The sequence below is a fragment of the Globicephala melas genome, chromosome 1, assembly GCF_963455315.2.
Source record: "Globicephala melas chromosome 1, mGloMel1.2, whole genome shotgun sequence".
Classification (NCBI taxonomy): Eukaryota; Metazoa; Chordata; class Mammalia; order Artiodactyla; family Delphinidae; genus Globicephala; species Globicephala melas.
Genome location: NC_083314.1, coordinates 177,562,842 through 177,579,442, shown reverse-complemented (window position 1 = coordinate 177,579,442; position 16,601 = coordinate 177,562,842). Strand labels below are relative to the sequence as shown.

Below are 16,601 nucleotides of genomic sequence, written 5' to 3'. Positions count from 1 at the left end.
ACTGCCCTAAAAATCCTCTGTGCTCTTCCCGGTCACCTCTCCCCTCCCCACAACTCAGCTTGGATATTTTTCTAGTGGGGGCATTGCTGGGCTGCGCTGAAACTTACATAGCTGCCAGACTTGGGAAGCTGATCCGTTTCCCATCCTGTGTGTGGTTTCTGGTCTTTTTCTGGTCTTCTGACCTTAGCCCTTGGTTGTCTTAGACCTCAGTTGTCAGAGAGCATGGGCTCTGATGTCTTCTAACTTCATGACCTGGAGAAGAACCTCTTCTGTGTGAGAAAAGGGATCCTCAATGGTTCAAGCTACCCTAAACCATAAACACAAAGTAGGCTCATTTAACTGTTTATTTCAAGGCTTCCTCTGCCTTGCCTTAACCATTCCAGGTAACCTTCCAACATCATTGAGCTGTACGTCGTTGGTGGCAAAGAGCTCTGATGGGAAAGCCTCCTGTTTGAGAGCCCTTCTGGCCCACAAGTCCATTGGAACTTTACCTTCTGTGTCTTAAATACAGAACAGACAAATGGCTTTTCAACCAAAGTCCTCCTGGGGAAACAGACATGGGTGCTTCGCTGCTGCTGTGCTGTCACATTCTCTCTCTCCTGGAGGAGGTGGTGCTGCCAGGGTCCTGCCCGGGTTGCAGCCTGATCCCCAGTGAAAGTACCCAAAATGGTGGCTGGAGATGCTGCTGCGTCTCTCTCTAAAGTTGGCAGTTTTGTGATCAGCACATGGGATAGCAGAGTAAAGGCACAGCACCCACTGAAACAGCTGTTGTAACCCTGGGAAAGGTATTTATCTCTCCCTTCCTCCCTTTCCAGAGAAACTGCCCTTTTGGGTTGGAACAGGGGACTGGTTGTTCTATGCACAGAATAGGTCTGGTTTGGCAAAGATGAAGCACCCAGACCATCTCTTTGTCACCGGAGCGCCATGGGGGATGTAGGGCATTTTCCATCCCTTCTTGATCTTTGGATTTTATTGCTGGCATTCTCCTCTCCTGTGTCTGATACTTCCTGGGCTGTGAGCATGAAGAGGTTACAGCAGCCGGGTGCCTGCTGGGCTGAGTTAGCACTTCCCTCTGCATCCAGAAAAAGGGTGGCGGGGTGTGCTGGGGGGAGGCCCGCTGCAGTAGGTCGGAAAAGGCTCTTTAACCACGTCTCCCTCCCCTCCCCAGAGGCCGGCGAGGAGGGGGAGGCCGAAGGGAAAGGCGTCCATCTGGAGTGAAGGATGAACCGCGGGCACGTCGGTGGTCTAGAGCTGCAGAGTGCCCGCGCTGCGTCCGCTTCCTGCGCGCTCCCCGCCTGCGTCTGGCCGCCCGGGGGCCCGCGGACCCCGCACAGCGGCACTTGGGCTCACGGAGGACAGAGACCGGGGCCGGAGCCGCAGGAGCCGCGGGCCTGCGAGACCAGCGCCCCGGGGAGCCTGAGGCAGCCTCGCTCTAGTCCTCCCTCCCGGCAGGAGCCGCCGCGGAGCCGGCAGCGCTTTTCCTGCAGCAGCGGGCGTTGGGACGCGGCTGGGGCCGAGCTCTCCCCAGCGGCCACCGGGCTGAGCGGCTCCCTGGACTCGGCCCCCTCCAGGTGACCCAGTCACCCCGACCCCGGCTAAGAGGAAACAACGCCTGTGGGAGAAAACTTAGATTTTGCTTTTGCACCTAACTCCTGTAGCTGTGCAAGCTCTGCGGAACCCTGTAAGGTTTCATCTTGCACTTGACTAGTGTTTGAGAAAAACTGCAGGGCCTGGAGTGAGAGGAAGAACCTTATAAACTTTGGGGGCGGGGACATTTTCTTGGAAGCGACAAGTAGCCTCGGACCTACAGTGCCTGGGCCAGTGACGTCATCCCCCGTTCAGACACTCTGAAGGGTCTGGACGCTGCTCCATGACCAACACCAAAGACCCCAGGAGAGCCATGGAGTCTACGCTGGCGACATCCAGTTCTGCCACCGGCCCGGTCACCTTCTCCCACGTCTTCGGTCAGCAGTGCCAACTTATGGAAGCAGGTAGGAAGTGTGTCCTGTGGGAAGTGGGGCGCTCCAGGGTCCCCAGAGGCAGAGGCCTGTGTGTCTGTGTGCCTGTCTGTCTCGTCTCTGCCGCGATGTGATTTGGAACGTGAGGTTCAGCTAACCAGTGACGTGCTTGCCCAGCACATTCACTTTTAAGTTTCTAGAATGTGCCACAGGACTGAATGTGCCGCCTGGGCTGGGTAAGTGAGGGCGCCTGTTGGTCTCGCCACCCCTTTTCTCTGTGGTTCCCCGGAGGATGCGGGAAGGGGCGTCAGGAGGGATCTGATGACATGGTGGATGTGGTCATCGTTTGGGGGCAACAGCCAGTCCTAGACTATGTAGTTGCCTCTCTGTCATCTTGCCTCTCTGCTAAGAGTGGGGGTTAAGCTGTGCCACTCCACTCACCATTGGAGTAACTTAGATGCTCATGAAAGGGTCCACCCCGATCAGCGTCTCCCAGCCCTTTGCTGTGCTGTGGGCATTCCTCACTAGCCTTGGAGCTTCCAAAAAACTCACACTTTATGCGAAGTGGAAAACTTGGCATGGGCTTCAGCCTTACCCTGTGCCAGCCATCTTGCTACGATGTGCATTTGGTCACAAAGAAAACCAGGTTGGGGGGGTGGCTGGGTGCAAATGGTCACTGTGGTGGAGCCCACAGACTTGATCTCCGATTATGCTGGCGTCGCACAAGACACAGGATGCCTGCTTCCCCACTTTCTCAGAGTTCATCCTGTCGTTGGGAAAAGAGCCATGTGTTTCTCCAGTGGTCTCCTGGGTATGAAAGTGTTAATTGTGCATTTTGGCTGTGAGTCTCTGGAAGGTGGTGAGGAGAGAGCACTGCCTTCAGGACTCTGGGGGCTTGAGGTGGTGTTTGCATAACCTTGGAAATTGAAGACCCTACCCCTTTCCCTTGGGAATCTGTCTCTAGCTGTAAAACAAGAGAACTGGACTTGAGGCTGCCTGTTTCATCCAGGCCTTAGATTCTGTGAACTTAGAAGAGCCTAGTGCAATGGAGAAAACAAGCTCGAGCAGTTTTTAAGGATGGGATGTGTTTGCACAAGGTGGAGGCTCATGGACTAAGTGGATGAGGGCTCTGAGACGTACTGCCTGGATTTGAGTCCCAGCTTCACCTGTTACAAGCTGTGTGACCTCAGGCAAGTTACTTAACTTCTCTGTACCTCAGCTTCCTCATCTTTTAAAATGGGGATAGCAGGCGCTACCTCACAGAGTCATTGCAAAGATTCAACATGTTAATACATGGAAAGCCTCAGAACTGTGCCTGGTGCCTAGCCAGCACTGTTTTAGTGTCAAGTGTTTGTTAGTGTTTCTAGGAGATGTGGGGGACATTGGGCAGGCATCCTTCCAGGGCCCGGTCAAGGCATCTCTGTTTGCAGAGAGCATAGCTGCCTGTGGTTCTAGAAGATCAAAGCACTGATCACACCCCTCTCCACCTACAGTTTGATTCTGGTTTGTCCAGAAGTTTGAGAATCTCCCACTGCGTATACACGAGGAATATTTGACCTACAATAGCTTAAGTGCCTCTACTTCTGCATAAGGAGGAGGGCTTGCGGGGTTTTCCTGGACTGAAGTTTCACACACCTTTCTACTTCTCTGGAGTTACTGTGGGAAGGCAGATTGGATTTCTAAAGTGCCCTGAGTGTTGTCCCCTGTGGCTTTATATCTAAGCTTTTGGAGGTACCCAAGCCTAAATCAGGTCATGAAATCCTCTGTCTCTTTTGAAAAAAATCCTTTATGTCAGGAGAGCAGTGCAACACAGAATAGTAATGACCAGCAGTCTCAAGGGAGAACTCTCTCCTTGAAGAAATGAAAAGAGGAATAATTAACCTCTATGTCAAAAGCCTTCACTCAGTTAGGTGAAGGGGATTGAGAGCAAACACTGAGATGTCTCCAGCCAGGCATTTGTAGTCCGGTTGGTATCATAAATGAGATCTTAAATGAATGTGAAAACGATTCCACGACTTCAGGGGATCACAGCCTGTGTTCATCATGTCTGTTCCCGAGGGAGAGGCACATGTATTCACTGAGCACCTACTAGGTGCTTTCTCTGCACGGTGCCTGGAACCGCAGAATCCAAAGAGTAAGTCAGCCTTTCCTCAAGGAGAAGATGTTCTAGTTGGTCGTACATGTAAAGCATACTGAAGGAAAGAGAATTATGCAGGATTTGACTGTTTAATGATTCCATTTCTGAACAGCCCTTGCTATATATTTTGTGTAAACTCTCTTACTTAATTTTCAAAGCCCCTAAACAATTTCCATAGGCAAAGGAAATGCTCAGGGGTTGCCTGCATGCCCATGTTCATGCAGCAGGAAGGTAGCAAAGGGGAAGGTGAACCCTGGTCTGATGCCCATCCCTGTGCCTTTAACTTCTACAGCATGTGGTCCCCTCTGGGTGATGACTTGGATTAATCTTTTGTATCTGTAAGTATCTCATGTTTTAGGAGAACTTGATTCCTGAGAGATGGAACAGTCCAAGATGCTTAGTGGGGTGGAGGTGGGGGAAATGGACATAAAAGGGCACATTGAATTTAGGGCAGCAGGGGTAGACCCCTGGCAGTAAGGGTGTGATGGGGCATGGGTGGGTCCAACGAGAACTCTGACCCAGTTAGCAGTAATGGGATTGTGAAGGCCACAGTGGGGCCGTGGAAAGAGTATGGCGTTCTTTCCCACTCAATCCCAATTCAGCTGTTTTGCTGGTGTGTGAACCTGATAAACCCCAAAGCCCTGGACTAGGGGTTGGCAAACTACAGCCCTGAGGCCAAATCTGGCCCACAGCTTGCTTTGGTAAATAAAGTTTTATTGGTACACAACCATGTCCATTCATGTACATTTTGTCTGGCTACTTTTGTGCTACTACAGTAGAGTTGAGTAGCTCTGACCCAGACCATGTGGCCTGCAAAGCCGAAAATATTTACTACCTTACCCTTTACAGAAAGAAGTGTGCTGATCCCTGCTCGAGGCAAACATCTGTAGCACAGGATCGGGGTAGACAGAATTTGGGGTGGGCGACAAGGTAAAAGGGCTCAAGCCAGAGAATGAGGCTCTGACACATGCTTCCTTGCTGTCACTTTTGATGCTACGTGGTGCCTTGGTTTTTTCATATCCTCCCTCACTGCACCGTACACACATATAGTAGAGGTTGCTTCAGGAAGCATTTAGAGTAGATCTGAAAGTCTGAGGAAGAAGAGAGTTCCCACTGTGTGTCCAGATCTGTAGCACCTGAACTGGGCAAGATCACACCTGCCTCCTTTTCATGGCCACCTGGCAGGGAGATGGTGAGTTTCCTACTTGATGGGTGAAGTTTAGATGTTGGCAGAGGTGGGACTTAAACCTTAGGCAGCCAACCCCAAAGCCTGTACCCAAAAAAGGCAATCCTGTGGCCTCTGCAAAGGGTTTTTAAAGAAATGTGTCTTGTCTTTATCAAGGATTCGGAGGAGAGAGCAACGTTTCAGCTCTTTCATTGGCTTTGATTCTGTTGCCCACCCTTGTCCCTCTCCACGGTCCTTTGCCCCACTTCAGAATGGGTAGTCCTGTGGCATTAATTCTCTTCTCTTTTGAACCCCCCAACCCAAATTTCTTCCCCTTTCCTTTGGCCCCAGAATGGAAGGTGAGGTGGTAGCCTGTCTATGCAAAGCATGACTGCTGGTCGCTGCCATTCTCTAGTCTTCCTACCTCGCCTTCTTCAGGTGAGAGCCTAAGGCCACATTACCAGGCAGGCCACTGGTTGCCCTCACGGTATCCTGCATCACTCTGGTTTCCAGCTGTTTCTAGCATTTTACTCAGGATGTTGGAAGAAACTCCGAGGGGATGAGCTGTATAGACTCAGGCTGGTGTACTCTTCGTCTCCATGTAGCCTCCTTGGGCCCCAACATGTTTGACCAGGGTGCCACTCTGACCCGGTGTTTGGTCGTGTCTCTGCCGAGGGCTCTTGACTCACCCCTCAGCCTGACAGTCTTTTGTTTGGGGGACCCCAGCTGGCAGGCCATGGCTGCTGGCAACTTCATCTCTTGCTGGGACTTGCTAAGTTGCCCCTGTGTCATCCTAGTTGATTTCCGACCTGCCCCATTTGGGTAGAGAGCATTTCCACAGGGTTACTTTGCTTGACCAGAAGGATTAAAGTCATTCTGGCCAGTATGTCCTGCTGACGCTGCATGCGTCCAGGCCCAGCTCAAGGGGGAGGGTGGAAGGGAGGAGAGGACAGGAGGGTGACAAGACTTGAGCACCTGGACAGCTGCTCTTCTGCATTACCTCTGGGTTGCAGCTCAGACGCTGCTCACAATGTTCTCCATTTTTATCATTAGTTATGGATCAGTCCTCAGCTCCTTACCATGTAGAAACTCAAACAAATGCAAGTCATGTCTGTCTGTCTGTCTCATGAAGTCAGGCCGGTACCTGGAGCCAGGGTCTGGTCATCTTTTGACTTTATTAGCTTGTTCCTTCTGAAGGCTGTCAGCTGAGCCCCCTTTCCTGCCTTTCGAACAATAGAGGAATCTATATGGATATGTAACCTGCATGTATTTGGAAGCTACTTGCCATAGTTATAAGCAAGAGAGGAGAGAACTGCTTTATTGCCTCTGCTATGAGGCGAACATGTTGGTGGTTTTGCAAAAGCTAAACGGATAAAGATGACTGAGCAAAGAGGAAAGAGTTCTGTTTCCTATCTTTTCACCTATGGGAGTGGGAACACGGTTTTAAGGTTTCCTTTTAGATCCCCAAGGAGTGGTCGCCTAGGACCTGCCTGGCTGTTTCTCCAGTGGGAACAGTACGTTTTGACATTCAAGACAAGGAATTACCATAGTGACTGCTGGCAATCAAGTATAACCACAGCTGATGCTGATTGGGTGCTTATTCTGGGATGGTCATTATGCTATGTGCTGACATGTTACATCCTTGTCACATCCTCAGAAGGCAAATAAAATCATCCCCATTTTTTAGATGAGGAAACTAAGGCCCATAAAGGAAAGTATTTCTCTTAACTAGTTAGCGGTTGATCCAGGATTCGAATTCAGGCATCCGGATTCCAAGTGTCTACTTATTCCTGTTCCTCCATCCAGACCCTGTCAAATTTCCCATCTCCTCCAGGAATTCATCTCCAGAAATGTTTGTTGAACATCTGTGCCAGCAAATGAACGTTTGCTGAACGAATGTGGAATCTGCAGTAACTAGAGGTACTGAAGGTACTATCCATCCTCCAGGAGTTTGTAGCTTAAAGTGGGAGTGACCTATGTCTTCTGTGTTTTCACAGTACTATTCATAATGTGTTGTGTTGTGATTCCTGTTCATCAGTGGCTTCCTTATTAGGCTCTCAGCTTCCTGAGGTCAGGAACTGTCGTCTTGGTTGTTTTAGAGTCCTCCAGACCTCGGATAGTGTTTGCATCAGTAAGACGTTGACATGTCTGTTTTAAACCAAATCCTTTGTCCTTTTACAAGATGGCTGTCATCCCCATGAGAAGCTGTTAGCACAGTAGAATGGTGTTTGTGGAAGAAAATTATGGTTATGTTCATTCTCTTTCTCAAGACTAATTCTTCATAGCCCTCAAGTTAGCTTGCAGAATCAAGGGCAGTGGGGAAAACCATTTATCCCAATAGTCCCTTGGGCTGATCAAACTGAGTACTTTTAACTCCAGGCTCTTAAAGGGAAAGTGGTCTACTTGTTGGGCATAAGGGACAAGTGGTAGCACCTGCGGCTCATTGTCCTGTTCAGTGTCTCCTCTCTGCCTAATCTTCCATTCTCAGTCCAAAGATACGGTTTTCTCAGCATCCTGGTGATCTCCTTAGGATGTAGGTACTATCAGCGACATCCCTGGACCATACCTTGACCTCAGAAGTTCCCACCGATGGTGCTTGTTTGAGGGGAAGGCAACAGGAGCAAGCTGGATCCTTACAGCCTTGGGATAAGCAGGGACTTGTTATTAGTATAGACCTAAGAGCTCAATTGTTTGGGTTCAGAACCCGGTTCTACTGTTCATTAACTGTGTGACCTTAGGCAAGTACCTTAACCTCTCTGTGCCCTGTTTTCCTCATCTGTAAAATGAGGATAATGGTTTACCTACTTCGTGGGGTTGTGTGGGTCTGACGATGAGTTGATATGTATGAAGTGTCTATCACAGCGCCTGGCACAGAATGCATAATGTATAAACATCTGCTGCCTGTCTTAGTTGGCTCAGGCTGTTATAACAAAATGCCATTGATGGAGTGACTTAAACAAAAACCATTTTTTTCTTACAGTTCTGGAGGCTGAGGAGTCCAAGATCAGGGTGCCAGCATGTGTGGTGTCTGGTGAGGGTCCTCTTCCTGGTTTGTAGACAGCTGTCTTCTGGCTGTGTCCTCACATGGCTGAGAGCAGAGAGAGAAACAGACTCTCCTGTCTCTTCTTAGAAAGGCGCTAATCCCATTCATAATGGCTCCACCATCATGACCTCATCACCTCCCAAAGACTCCATCTCCTAATACCATCACCAACATATGAATTTTGGGAGGACACAGACAGTTCACAACACTGTCATTATTGATATTTCTTGTTAGCACATCTGCTGTATCTTGCTTAGTGAGACAAAGTTTAAAATTAAATTAAAACATTCTTTGTGGTCATGTCTTTCAGACTAGTAAAAAGTTGCTACTTTTTCCCCTTGGCTAGTTATTACAGTTATAAAAAACACACATTCCATGATAGTTCTTTCTTTGACTCCCAAGGTCAGGAATCAACAGATCTATGAGAACTTCCATCCACCAATCACCAAACAGTGTTTGTTTACAGAAGGTCCTCAATGGGCCCAGTGTACCTGGGACAGTTCATGTCTTTCTTCCTGTTATAATTATTAACAGCACCTACATTCATTCTCAAGCATGTCCTCATTTGCATGATAAATTATATGGTCAGTCTTAATAAGGGCCATCTGAATAAATAAAATTCAAGTGTTACTTAAATGAAATGTGGAGCATCTGATCTTGGAGGAAGCCATACAAGGTTAAGAGACAGTCAGTGGAAGAAGTGAATGTTTGGTTTGGAACAGGGGCCAGACAGGTCAGGTGAGCTGAGCGCCACTTCTCAGCAGTTCTAGGAGGGCTGCCGACGTCACCAGATCTTATTCTCCAACCTAGAGTCCCGATGTTCCTATAAAACCTCTCAGTTCTTGACTGTGTATTACCAAATGCATGATTCTGGATTCTGTAGGGTCAGACTCTGTGTCCTGTCCTGACCCTGGACCACCAGTTTACAGGCTCTGGTTCAAGCCATCTGTTCTCGTCAACAGGGCTCTCATTCCAGTTTGTAGGCTCCTTCCGGCGTGAGTGGTAGGCCTACTGTTTGCTGTCCCATCCCCTACCTTTCCTTGAGTAACAAAAGAGCTGTATATTGAGGTCCCCACCCTGGTTCTTGTCCATATTCCATTGCACAGCAAATGTGGTCTTGCTGGGGCCAAGGAGTGCCCCAGGCCCGGGGGCTTCAGACCACTTGTTCATGAGATAGCCTCCACTTCGATAAATATGCTTTACTTCAGCTATGGGTGTCTCCTCCCTCATCTTACTCGTGGGAACCTGGAGAAGACTTGGCTGCGGATAGAGAATAGAAATAAACAGAAGGAACGTAATCTGGAGGCTCCAAGACGTTCCAGTTTTGGATGTGAGGTTGTGCCCGTCCAGAGTGGGCAGGCGGGAGCCGCCACGAAATGGAAGGTCTTAGGCAGACCATTAATGCACTGTTCCCAAGCAGCCCGGGGGGTCAGGAACAGAGCTGGCTCTCTGCTCTTGATGGTGGTACAGAAGGAAAAGGGGGCCATCTGAGATTTGGTGAGTTCGTGGGCATAGCTGAGTAAGAAGGGAAATGGCCCATTTGTAGAATATATTAGAGACCCCACTGTGCCCTCCGTGTGCCCTTCAGAAAGCGCTGGGATTAAATGACTGGTGGGTTTCTCATTGGAAGGTGACTTAGGTGGGAAGAGCCCACCAAGCAGGGGGACTGTGAAGGTGCTCTTTCTTGCCCAGGGCATACTTAGCTTTCATACTCGATCTCATTTTTGGACATGTTCTCATTAGGTCCTATGTGGTTACTTGTTCCAGCTTCTGGAAAACTTAAAGCGTTGATTCTTCTCGTCTGCGATCCCAAACCTTCTACCAGATAAACCTTTAAATTGAGGGCAAAGCTCTTAACCAGGCAATATTCCTCTGCCTCTCCCCACATGAAATGGAGTGGCTTTAGGTGTAAAATACCTGAAGGAAAACAGTCTTCCGTGATGGTCCTCCTCTGATGTGGCTGGTGGGTGAGTGAAGCCCTGCCACAGTGAGAATTGCCAGACAGCAAAAAGTAAGGAGGGCTTCCATGCTGGAAAACCTCAAAGCAGTAAGGATTACTTGAAGACTTAAAACTGACGCTGTGATGTTTGGAGTAGGAGAGACTGTAAAAGTCCTGCTGTAAAAGACTGTGAACATGTCAAAATAATATATTAGTGACGTACTAGGGTTCTCGCCTTCCCATTCCCACCCCCACCTTTCATAGTGGTGACATTTGGACCTTGGCAGATAACCTATTTCTGGTTTTGTTATAACCTTAAACCACATCTTTCTTTTAGACATCAGCTCCTTTGACCAATTCCAATCTCACCAGCTTTTCTAAGGATGTAAAGAATAAACTAGATGAAACAGATATAGTCTTGGTTTTTTCCAGAAAGGTCAATGTGCTTTCATTGGTGCTTTGTATCAGCTATCCTCTCTAGAGCTATTTACTTCTATTTTAATCTACAGGGTCTAGTGTCAGTGCCATTAGGAGGGAGACACAGCCTCACACACCAGTGGGGAGATCAGTCCAGCGGGTTCCCATCTACGGAAGAAGACAAAACTGCAAAAGCAGCCAAGTGCCCAGGCCGGGCTCCACTTGCATTTCAGGACTTCCTGAAACTTGAAATCTTCTCTTTGATCTTCCTGAAGTCATTATCAGTTACCCATAGTGAGGACAAGTTAGAAGACTGGTTAGAGAACAAGAGGTAAAGGAAGAAGGGAGGAGATTGTTTCCATCCCTGCTGGTCCAGGGAACTAGAAGAGGGGTGATGAGGCATGGGAAGAGAGCCAATTTTGGGGAGAGGGAGTGTCTTGGCCTTGATTCGTAGGTGAGAAGTGAATCTAAGAAGGAATTTATGTGGGTGGGTTCCTCTGAATTTCTGCAGTGACTGCAGCCCTGGTCAGGAGCCCCAGGGGAGACAGGACTTCAGGAAGTGGTCAGAGCTCCCTGGCTTTGATCATAAGAGACATGTGGGCTACCCGTCAAGGCTGTGGGAGACCCAGACTCTACCAGGGAAAACAGAAAGGTCTGTTTGGGTACGAGGCGGGGTCTACCACCTGATCAGAGCTCCAAATGAAGCCTCCAGAGGGCTGCGTGCAGGAATTAGGATTTGGTCTAGCCAGAGGAGCAGAGGCTGGGCAAGCAGGAGACAGAGCTGGGACATGCCCTGGGATGCTAGAGGCACATCTAGCGTGCCAGCACACACCTTTGTCAGCACAGAGGAAGTCTACAGCGTGGAGATGGGTGAAAAAAGGAAATAGTACCTTAGGAAGAGAACCCTCACACCTCCTCCCAGCCTCCAATGGTCAGCACCTCCACTGCCAGTTAAGTTGGGAATATTGAAGGGGGAGCACCAGGGTATGAAGAGTTGGATTCTAGAGACCAGGCCAGTGACAGCTGAGATGGTCAGAAATGGTTGGGACCAGTCTACAGAAAGGACTCTGTAGAAGGATCTCCACATTTTTTAGTTTCATTGTGTCCAGTGTTACTGAGTGAGATCAGCTGGATATAAATTTCTAGGTTGGCTTATTTTTCTCTCAGCATTTTGGGGATGACATTCTTCTGGCTTCTACTGTTACTGTCAGCCTCTATTGATTTTTGGGTCATTTCTCTGTAGGTGACCTACCCTCTGTGAATTTGCTTTTAAAATATTAGTCCTGGAAGCTATGTAGTTTTACTACAACATGTCTGGGGATGGATCTAATTTTATTCATCCTGTTTGGGGTTTGTGCTTCTCAGATCTGAAGATTGATGTCTCAGTTCTGGAAAATGTTAAGCCACTTATTTCTTTGAACACTGATTCTCTCCCATTCTTTCTATGCCCCACTCCCACTCCCCTTAGAAAATCCTTGGAGACCTGAATTGGACTTCTCAATCTGACCTCTTTTTCATATTTTCCATTTTTGTCTTTTGGCTGTATTCTGAATAATGACTTAAAATTATCTTCTGGTTCATTAATTTTCTTTCTAGCTGTGTCTAATCTTCAGCCTAACTGAGGCAATCAGTTTCATTTAGTGTCTTTTTTTTTTTTTAAACTTCTAGATGTTCTATTTGAGCAGTTTTCAAATCTTCCAGGTACTCTTTTCTTTTTTTTTTTTTAAAGTAATCTCTTGTCTTGCTTGCTCTTGATTTTATATTTAATTAATTTAACCATTTAAAATCATGTTTTTCTGAAAAGGAATTTTATAATCTATTTCTGGCATTCTTGGGTATAGTTCTTCTGTTTTTCTCTTGACTCATGTCCAGAATAGCTTATTACCTCATGTACTTTATTTTTTTTTAACTACAATATTTTATTTTTAAAAATTTTTATTGAATTATAGTTGATTTAAAATGTGTTAGTTTCTGCTGTACAGCGAAGTGAATCAGTTATACATATACATATATCCACTCTTTTAAAAATTCTTTTCCCATATTGGTCATTACAGAGTATTGAGAAGAGGTCCCTTTGCTACCTCATGTACTTTGTACATTTGGGTTTTGAGCTCACGTTTGGGGTTTTATCTGTGAGATACCATTACCACAGGTAATGTGAATTTTTGAGCTGGAGACTTCCTCGATCCCCTCCAGCCCATGCAGTATAAATTTGAACCCAAACCCATTTGAGAGCAGGCTTGGGGTAATGAGCTATTAAGGAGATCATGTTCTGAGCCGTCTCAATCCAGGACTCAGACCCTGTCTCCCTTTGCTTGTGTGCAGGACCTTTATCCAAGTCCCCTCATTCCCTGATGGTGACGCCCTCTGAGGCTGGCTTGTGAGTATATGTATGTGTATTGCAGTTCTAATTCCTCTATCCCAGCATAACCTGAGCCTGTGTGATCTGCCCCATGTGCCAGCACAACTCTAGCATCCACTTTACAAGAGCAGCAGATGCCTCTGAGCAGCCCAAGTGCCAGTGCATGCTATCACTCTGGTTTTCAATTTTATATTTCCTTGTAGGTTTGTGGATGTATTAGTTTCCTGTGGCTGCTGTGACAGATTACTACAGGCTTGGTGGCTTAAGCAACACAAATTTATGCTCTCGCTGTTCTGGAAGCCAGGAGTCTGAAATCAGTATCACTGGGCTGAAATCAAGGTGTCACAGGGCTGCACTCTCTCCAGATTCTAGGGGAGAATCTGTTCCTTGTCTGTTCCAGGGTCCTGTGGCTGCTGACGTTCCTTGAAATTGTGGCCACATCACTCCACTCTCTGCCCCCATGGGTACATTGCTCCTTCTTTTCTGTGTGTGAGATCTCTCTCTCTCTCTTTCTCTTATAATGACACTTGCGGTGGCATTTAGGGCCCGCCTGGGTAATACAGAATATTCTCTTATCTCAAGATCCTTAACTTTATCAGGTCTGCAGAGAGCTTTTTTTCCCAAATAACATTTACAAATTCCAGAGATCTTCTGGGGGTCCATTTCCAGCCTTCCACAGGAGATTTCCCAAACTTCGAGAGCTCAGCTTTGTATTTATTTATTTATTTTTTAGAAGATTTATTTATTTAATTTATTTTTGGCTGTGTTGGGTCTTATTTGCGGTGCGCAGGCGTCTCTCTAGTTGCGGCGCGTGGGTTTTCTCTTTTTCAGTTGTGGCGTGCAGGCTCCAGGGCGCGTGGGCTCTGTAGTTTGTGGCACACGGGCTCTAGTTGAGGCATGCGAGCTCAGTAGCTGTGGTGCGGGGGCTCAGCTGCCCCGCCGCCCGTGGGATCTCGGTTTCCTGACCAAGGATCGAACCCGCGTTCCCTGCGTTGTAAGGCAGACTCTCCACCGCTGGACCACCAGGGAAGTCCCTCAACTTTGTATTTATAAGGATGCTCATTATATTTCCAAATGTTTTGTAGCATTTTTTTTCTAGTCCACTGTATTCCCTGGAAAAGAAAGACACCAAATAACCTCAAGGCTGGAGAGAGAAATGCACAACCCACTGTGGTGGGCAGTTGCCCAGAGGGCCAGAGGATGAAGATGTTAAGGTGTAGGTGCTCACTTGTGCTAGGGATGCACTTCTGAAACCCTGTGGGGCAAAAGGCTGGGCTTAGCTCATGCTAACAGGATGCTGCTCTCTGGAATGGCTAGCATGGCCCGAGTTCCCCTGGCCCACCTCTCCCCAGTCTTCGGTTCTCTTTGGCCCAGTCCGGACTTTGCCTCTTGGCTTTCATATGTGTGCAACTGATCCCAGTTTCTGCTCCCACCTGAGTCTTAGCGTACTCCATTCTGACAGCCAGTAACAGACCTTGAGTCTGTTCCTTGTTATGCCCTTTGCTTTAGCGACTGGACCAGACATGTGCCCTGGAATGTCTTGGGAACTCACTCTGTGTCAGTTGGGCATCACCAAAACCAGAGCCAGGCGGGACCAGAACTGAACATTATTTCAGAGTATGCCTCCTCTGCAGCTCAAGGTATCTCACCCACAGGAGAGAGCTGAATCATGCCTGAAAATTCTCTCCTGATGCAAATCTTCATTCCTAGGGACAGTCGGGCAAACTTACCGAAAGTGTATGTCATGCTACTTGTGACTCTTCGGAAAGTAAGACTTAACCAGCTTGTGTGAAGGCACCTGCAAAGTGAAACACCCTGTCCCCTTAGGTAATGAATGGAGTAGTTATGGTGAGCTTTCTGGCTCCATACACTCAGAGGGAAGACATAGCCTGCGTGGGTGGCTTTTGTTCCCACCTCTCTTGAAGTTGTGTTCCTATCCTAAGTTTGTGGCTAAACCTTGATGAAGAATGTTTTTACAGCTGGAGTTCCTCCCGAGAGGTCATCTCCATCATGAAATAGGCCACAGGGCACCCTCTCCAGGCTGGAGATGTACTGTCTGTGCCTTCCACCAGTATTAGGGGTTAATTGTCTATGTCTCCCTGCATTGAAATTGAGTGACCCCTGAGGAAACCCCCCTGGGAGCTGTGCCAGGAGTTTGGCAGGGTGGGGTCTAGGGCCTAAGTTCAGTGTTTAACTGGCAGGCACTGGCAGAGAAGACCCCTGCCCAGGGCTCCAGGCCCAGGCGTGGCAAGAACAGTGGCAGGATTTGGGGCAAGCCTTCTAAAGGGTGTGTGTGTCGAGGAGCCTATATGTGTGTGTTGCAGGGGGGTGGGAGGGGGGGTCGGGGTTCCTGGAATGACCTATGCTGACATCACCTGTGTCCCTGCTGCCCTCAGGTCCAGGCCCTCCTCGCTGAGAGGAGATGCTAAAGGTAACCAGTCCCCAGAACCGGTGATGGTATCTCCTCGTCCAGCAGCCCTTTCGCAAAACAATCCAAGTTTTTGCTGTCCTCATCCAGTTTCATAATGTTTTCCCAGAAACAAGGCTGAGTTGGTCTGGCAGCCTTCAGGTTGGATTCTGGGGGAAACTCAGTCTCCCGGTGAGAAGTTTCTGAATGGGGCTGGGAGTCACTTCTCCAATGGTAACATTTTTTGACTTAGATGGCAATTCGAGTGCCCAAGCTGGGTGAGATTACAGGACTGTGTAGTTCATAGAGAAAAAGAAATGGTGCTCATCCTCAACTCGAGTTGATTCTCTAGAAGAATCTTTGGGATCTGATACCCATAAGCAAATTTATAATACAGATTTGCGGTAGTGGAAGCAGAAGGAGTAGAGGGCCAGGCAAAGAGCTTTTATTCTCAGCTGACCTGCAGAAACTGAATAATTTAGATTAAAGAAAGCCCCAGGCACATTTTAGCAGCTGGTCAATTTTTCTGCTTGAAACAGAATTTCTGGACTTTGTTTTACATGGAGACATAGTTTATTTTTAGGCCCATCAGGGAGGCTGTCAGGTGGGTGGCTCAGAAAGCTGGCCTGCTAGTGAAATACAGCCCCCATCATCATGTTGTCTTGTGACCTAGAAAGACTCTTTTGCCTGCTCTAGCATGAAGGACCAGCCAGTTGCCTTTGAGGGTAGTGAGAAAGGTCATGAGAAAGTTGAAGGTTTTCAAAGGAGGACATGCTTTCTTGCACAAAGCCCATTGCTGTAGGCCCAAGTGTAGCTCTTTGGCTAAGAAAGCTCCCGCTGAAATAGCTCATTCCCCTGGGTACTAAGTGTTCATTAAAAATCCAGTTTGTCAGGTGGTATGACCCTGGTTGTCCCCAATTTAAACAAAAGTTCCTTTGTGGCCACTGACACTTGGGAATAGAACCTTGGAGCCATGTGGAGGCCACAAGGCAGCTGGGGGAGCCTTTGCAGTGTTTCTTGGTTTGCCACTGATAAAGGATCCCAGCATGACATGAGAAGAACCTTTGCTCTTATCTTGTTTCCTGGTTGACTAAAGAATCGTGAGGCCTGCACTTCACTTTCGAGAGTCATAAACTTCTCAAGTGGTGAAACAGGCCAGAGCCCAGGATGTTG

General features: G+C 48.0%; 1 protein-coding gene across 3 annotated transcripts in view; it reads left to right on the top strand.

Annotated features, from left to right (window-relative positions):
• Positions 1 to 1,088: 1,088 nt before the first annotated feature.
• Positions 1,089 to 16,601, top strand: part of KAZN (kazrin, periplakin interacting protein) — a 1,133,578-nt gene continuing 1,118,065 nt past the window's right edge. The window contains exon 1 of one of the 3 annotated variants that reach the window (XM_060310886.2): positions 1,089 to 1,991. In XM_060310886.2, the coding sequence (XP_060166869.1) occupies positions 1,871 to 1,991 (121 nt within the window). In that variant the 5' untranslated portion in view covers positions 1,089 to 1,870. The remainder of the gene's footprint in view (positions 1,992 to 16,601) is intronic. The other 2 variants (XM_060310878.2, XM_060310907.2) reach the window with 2 other exon arrangements.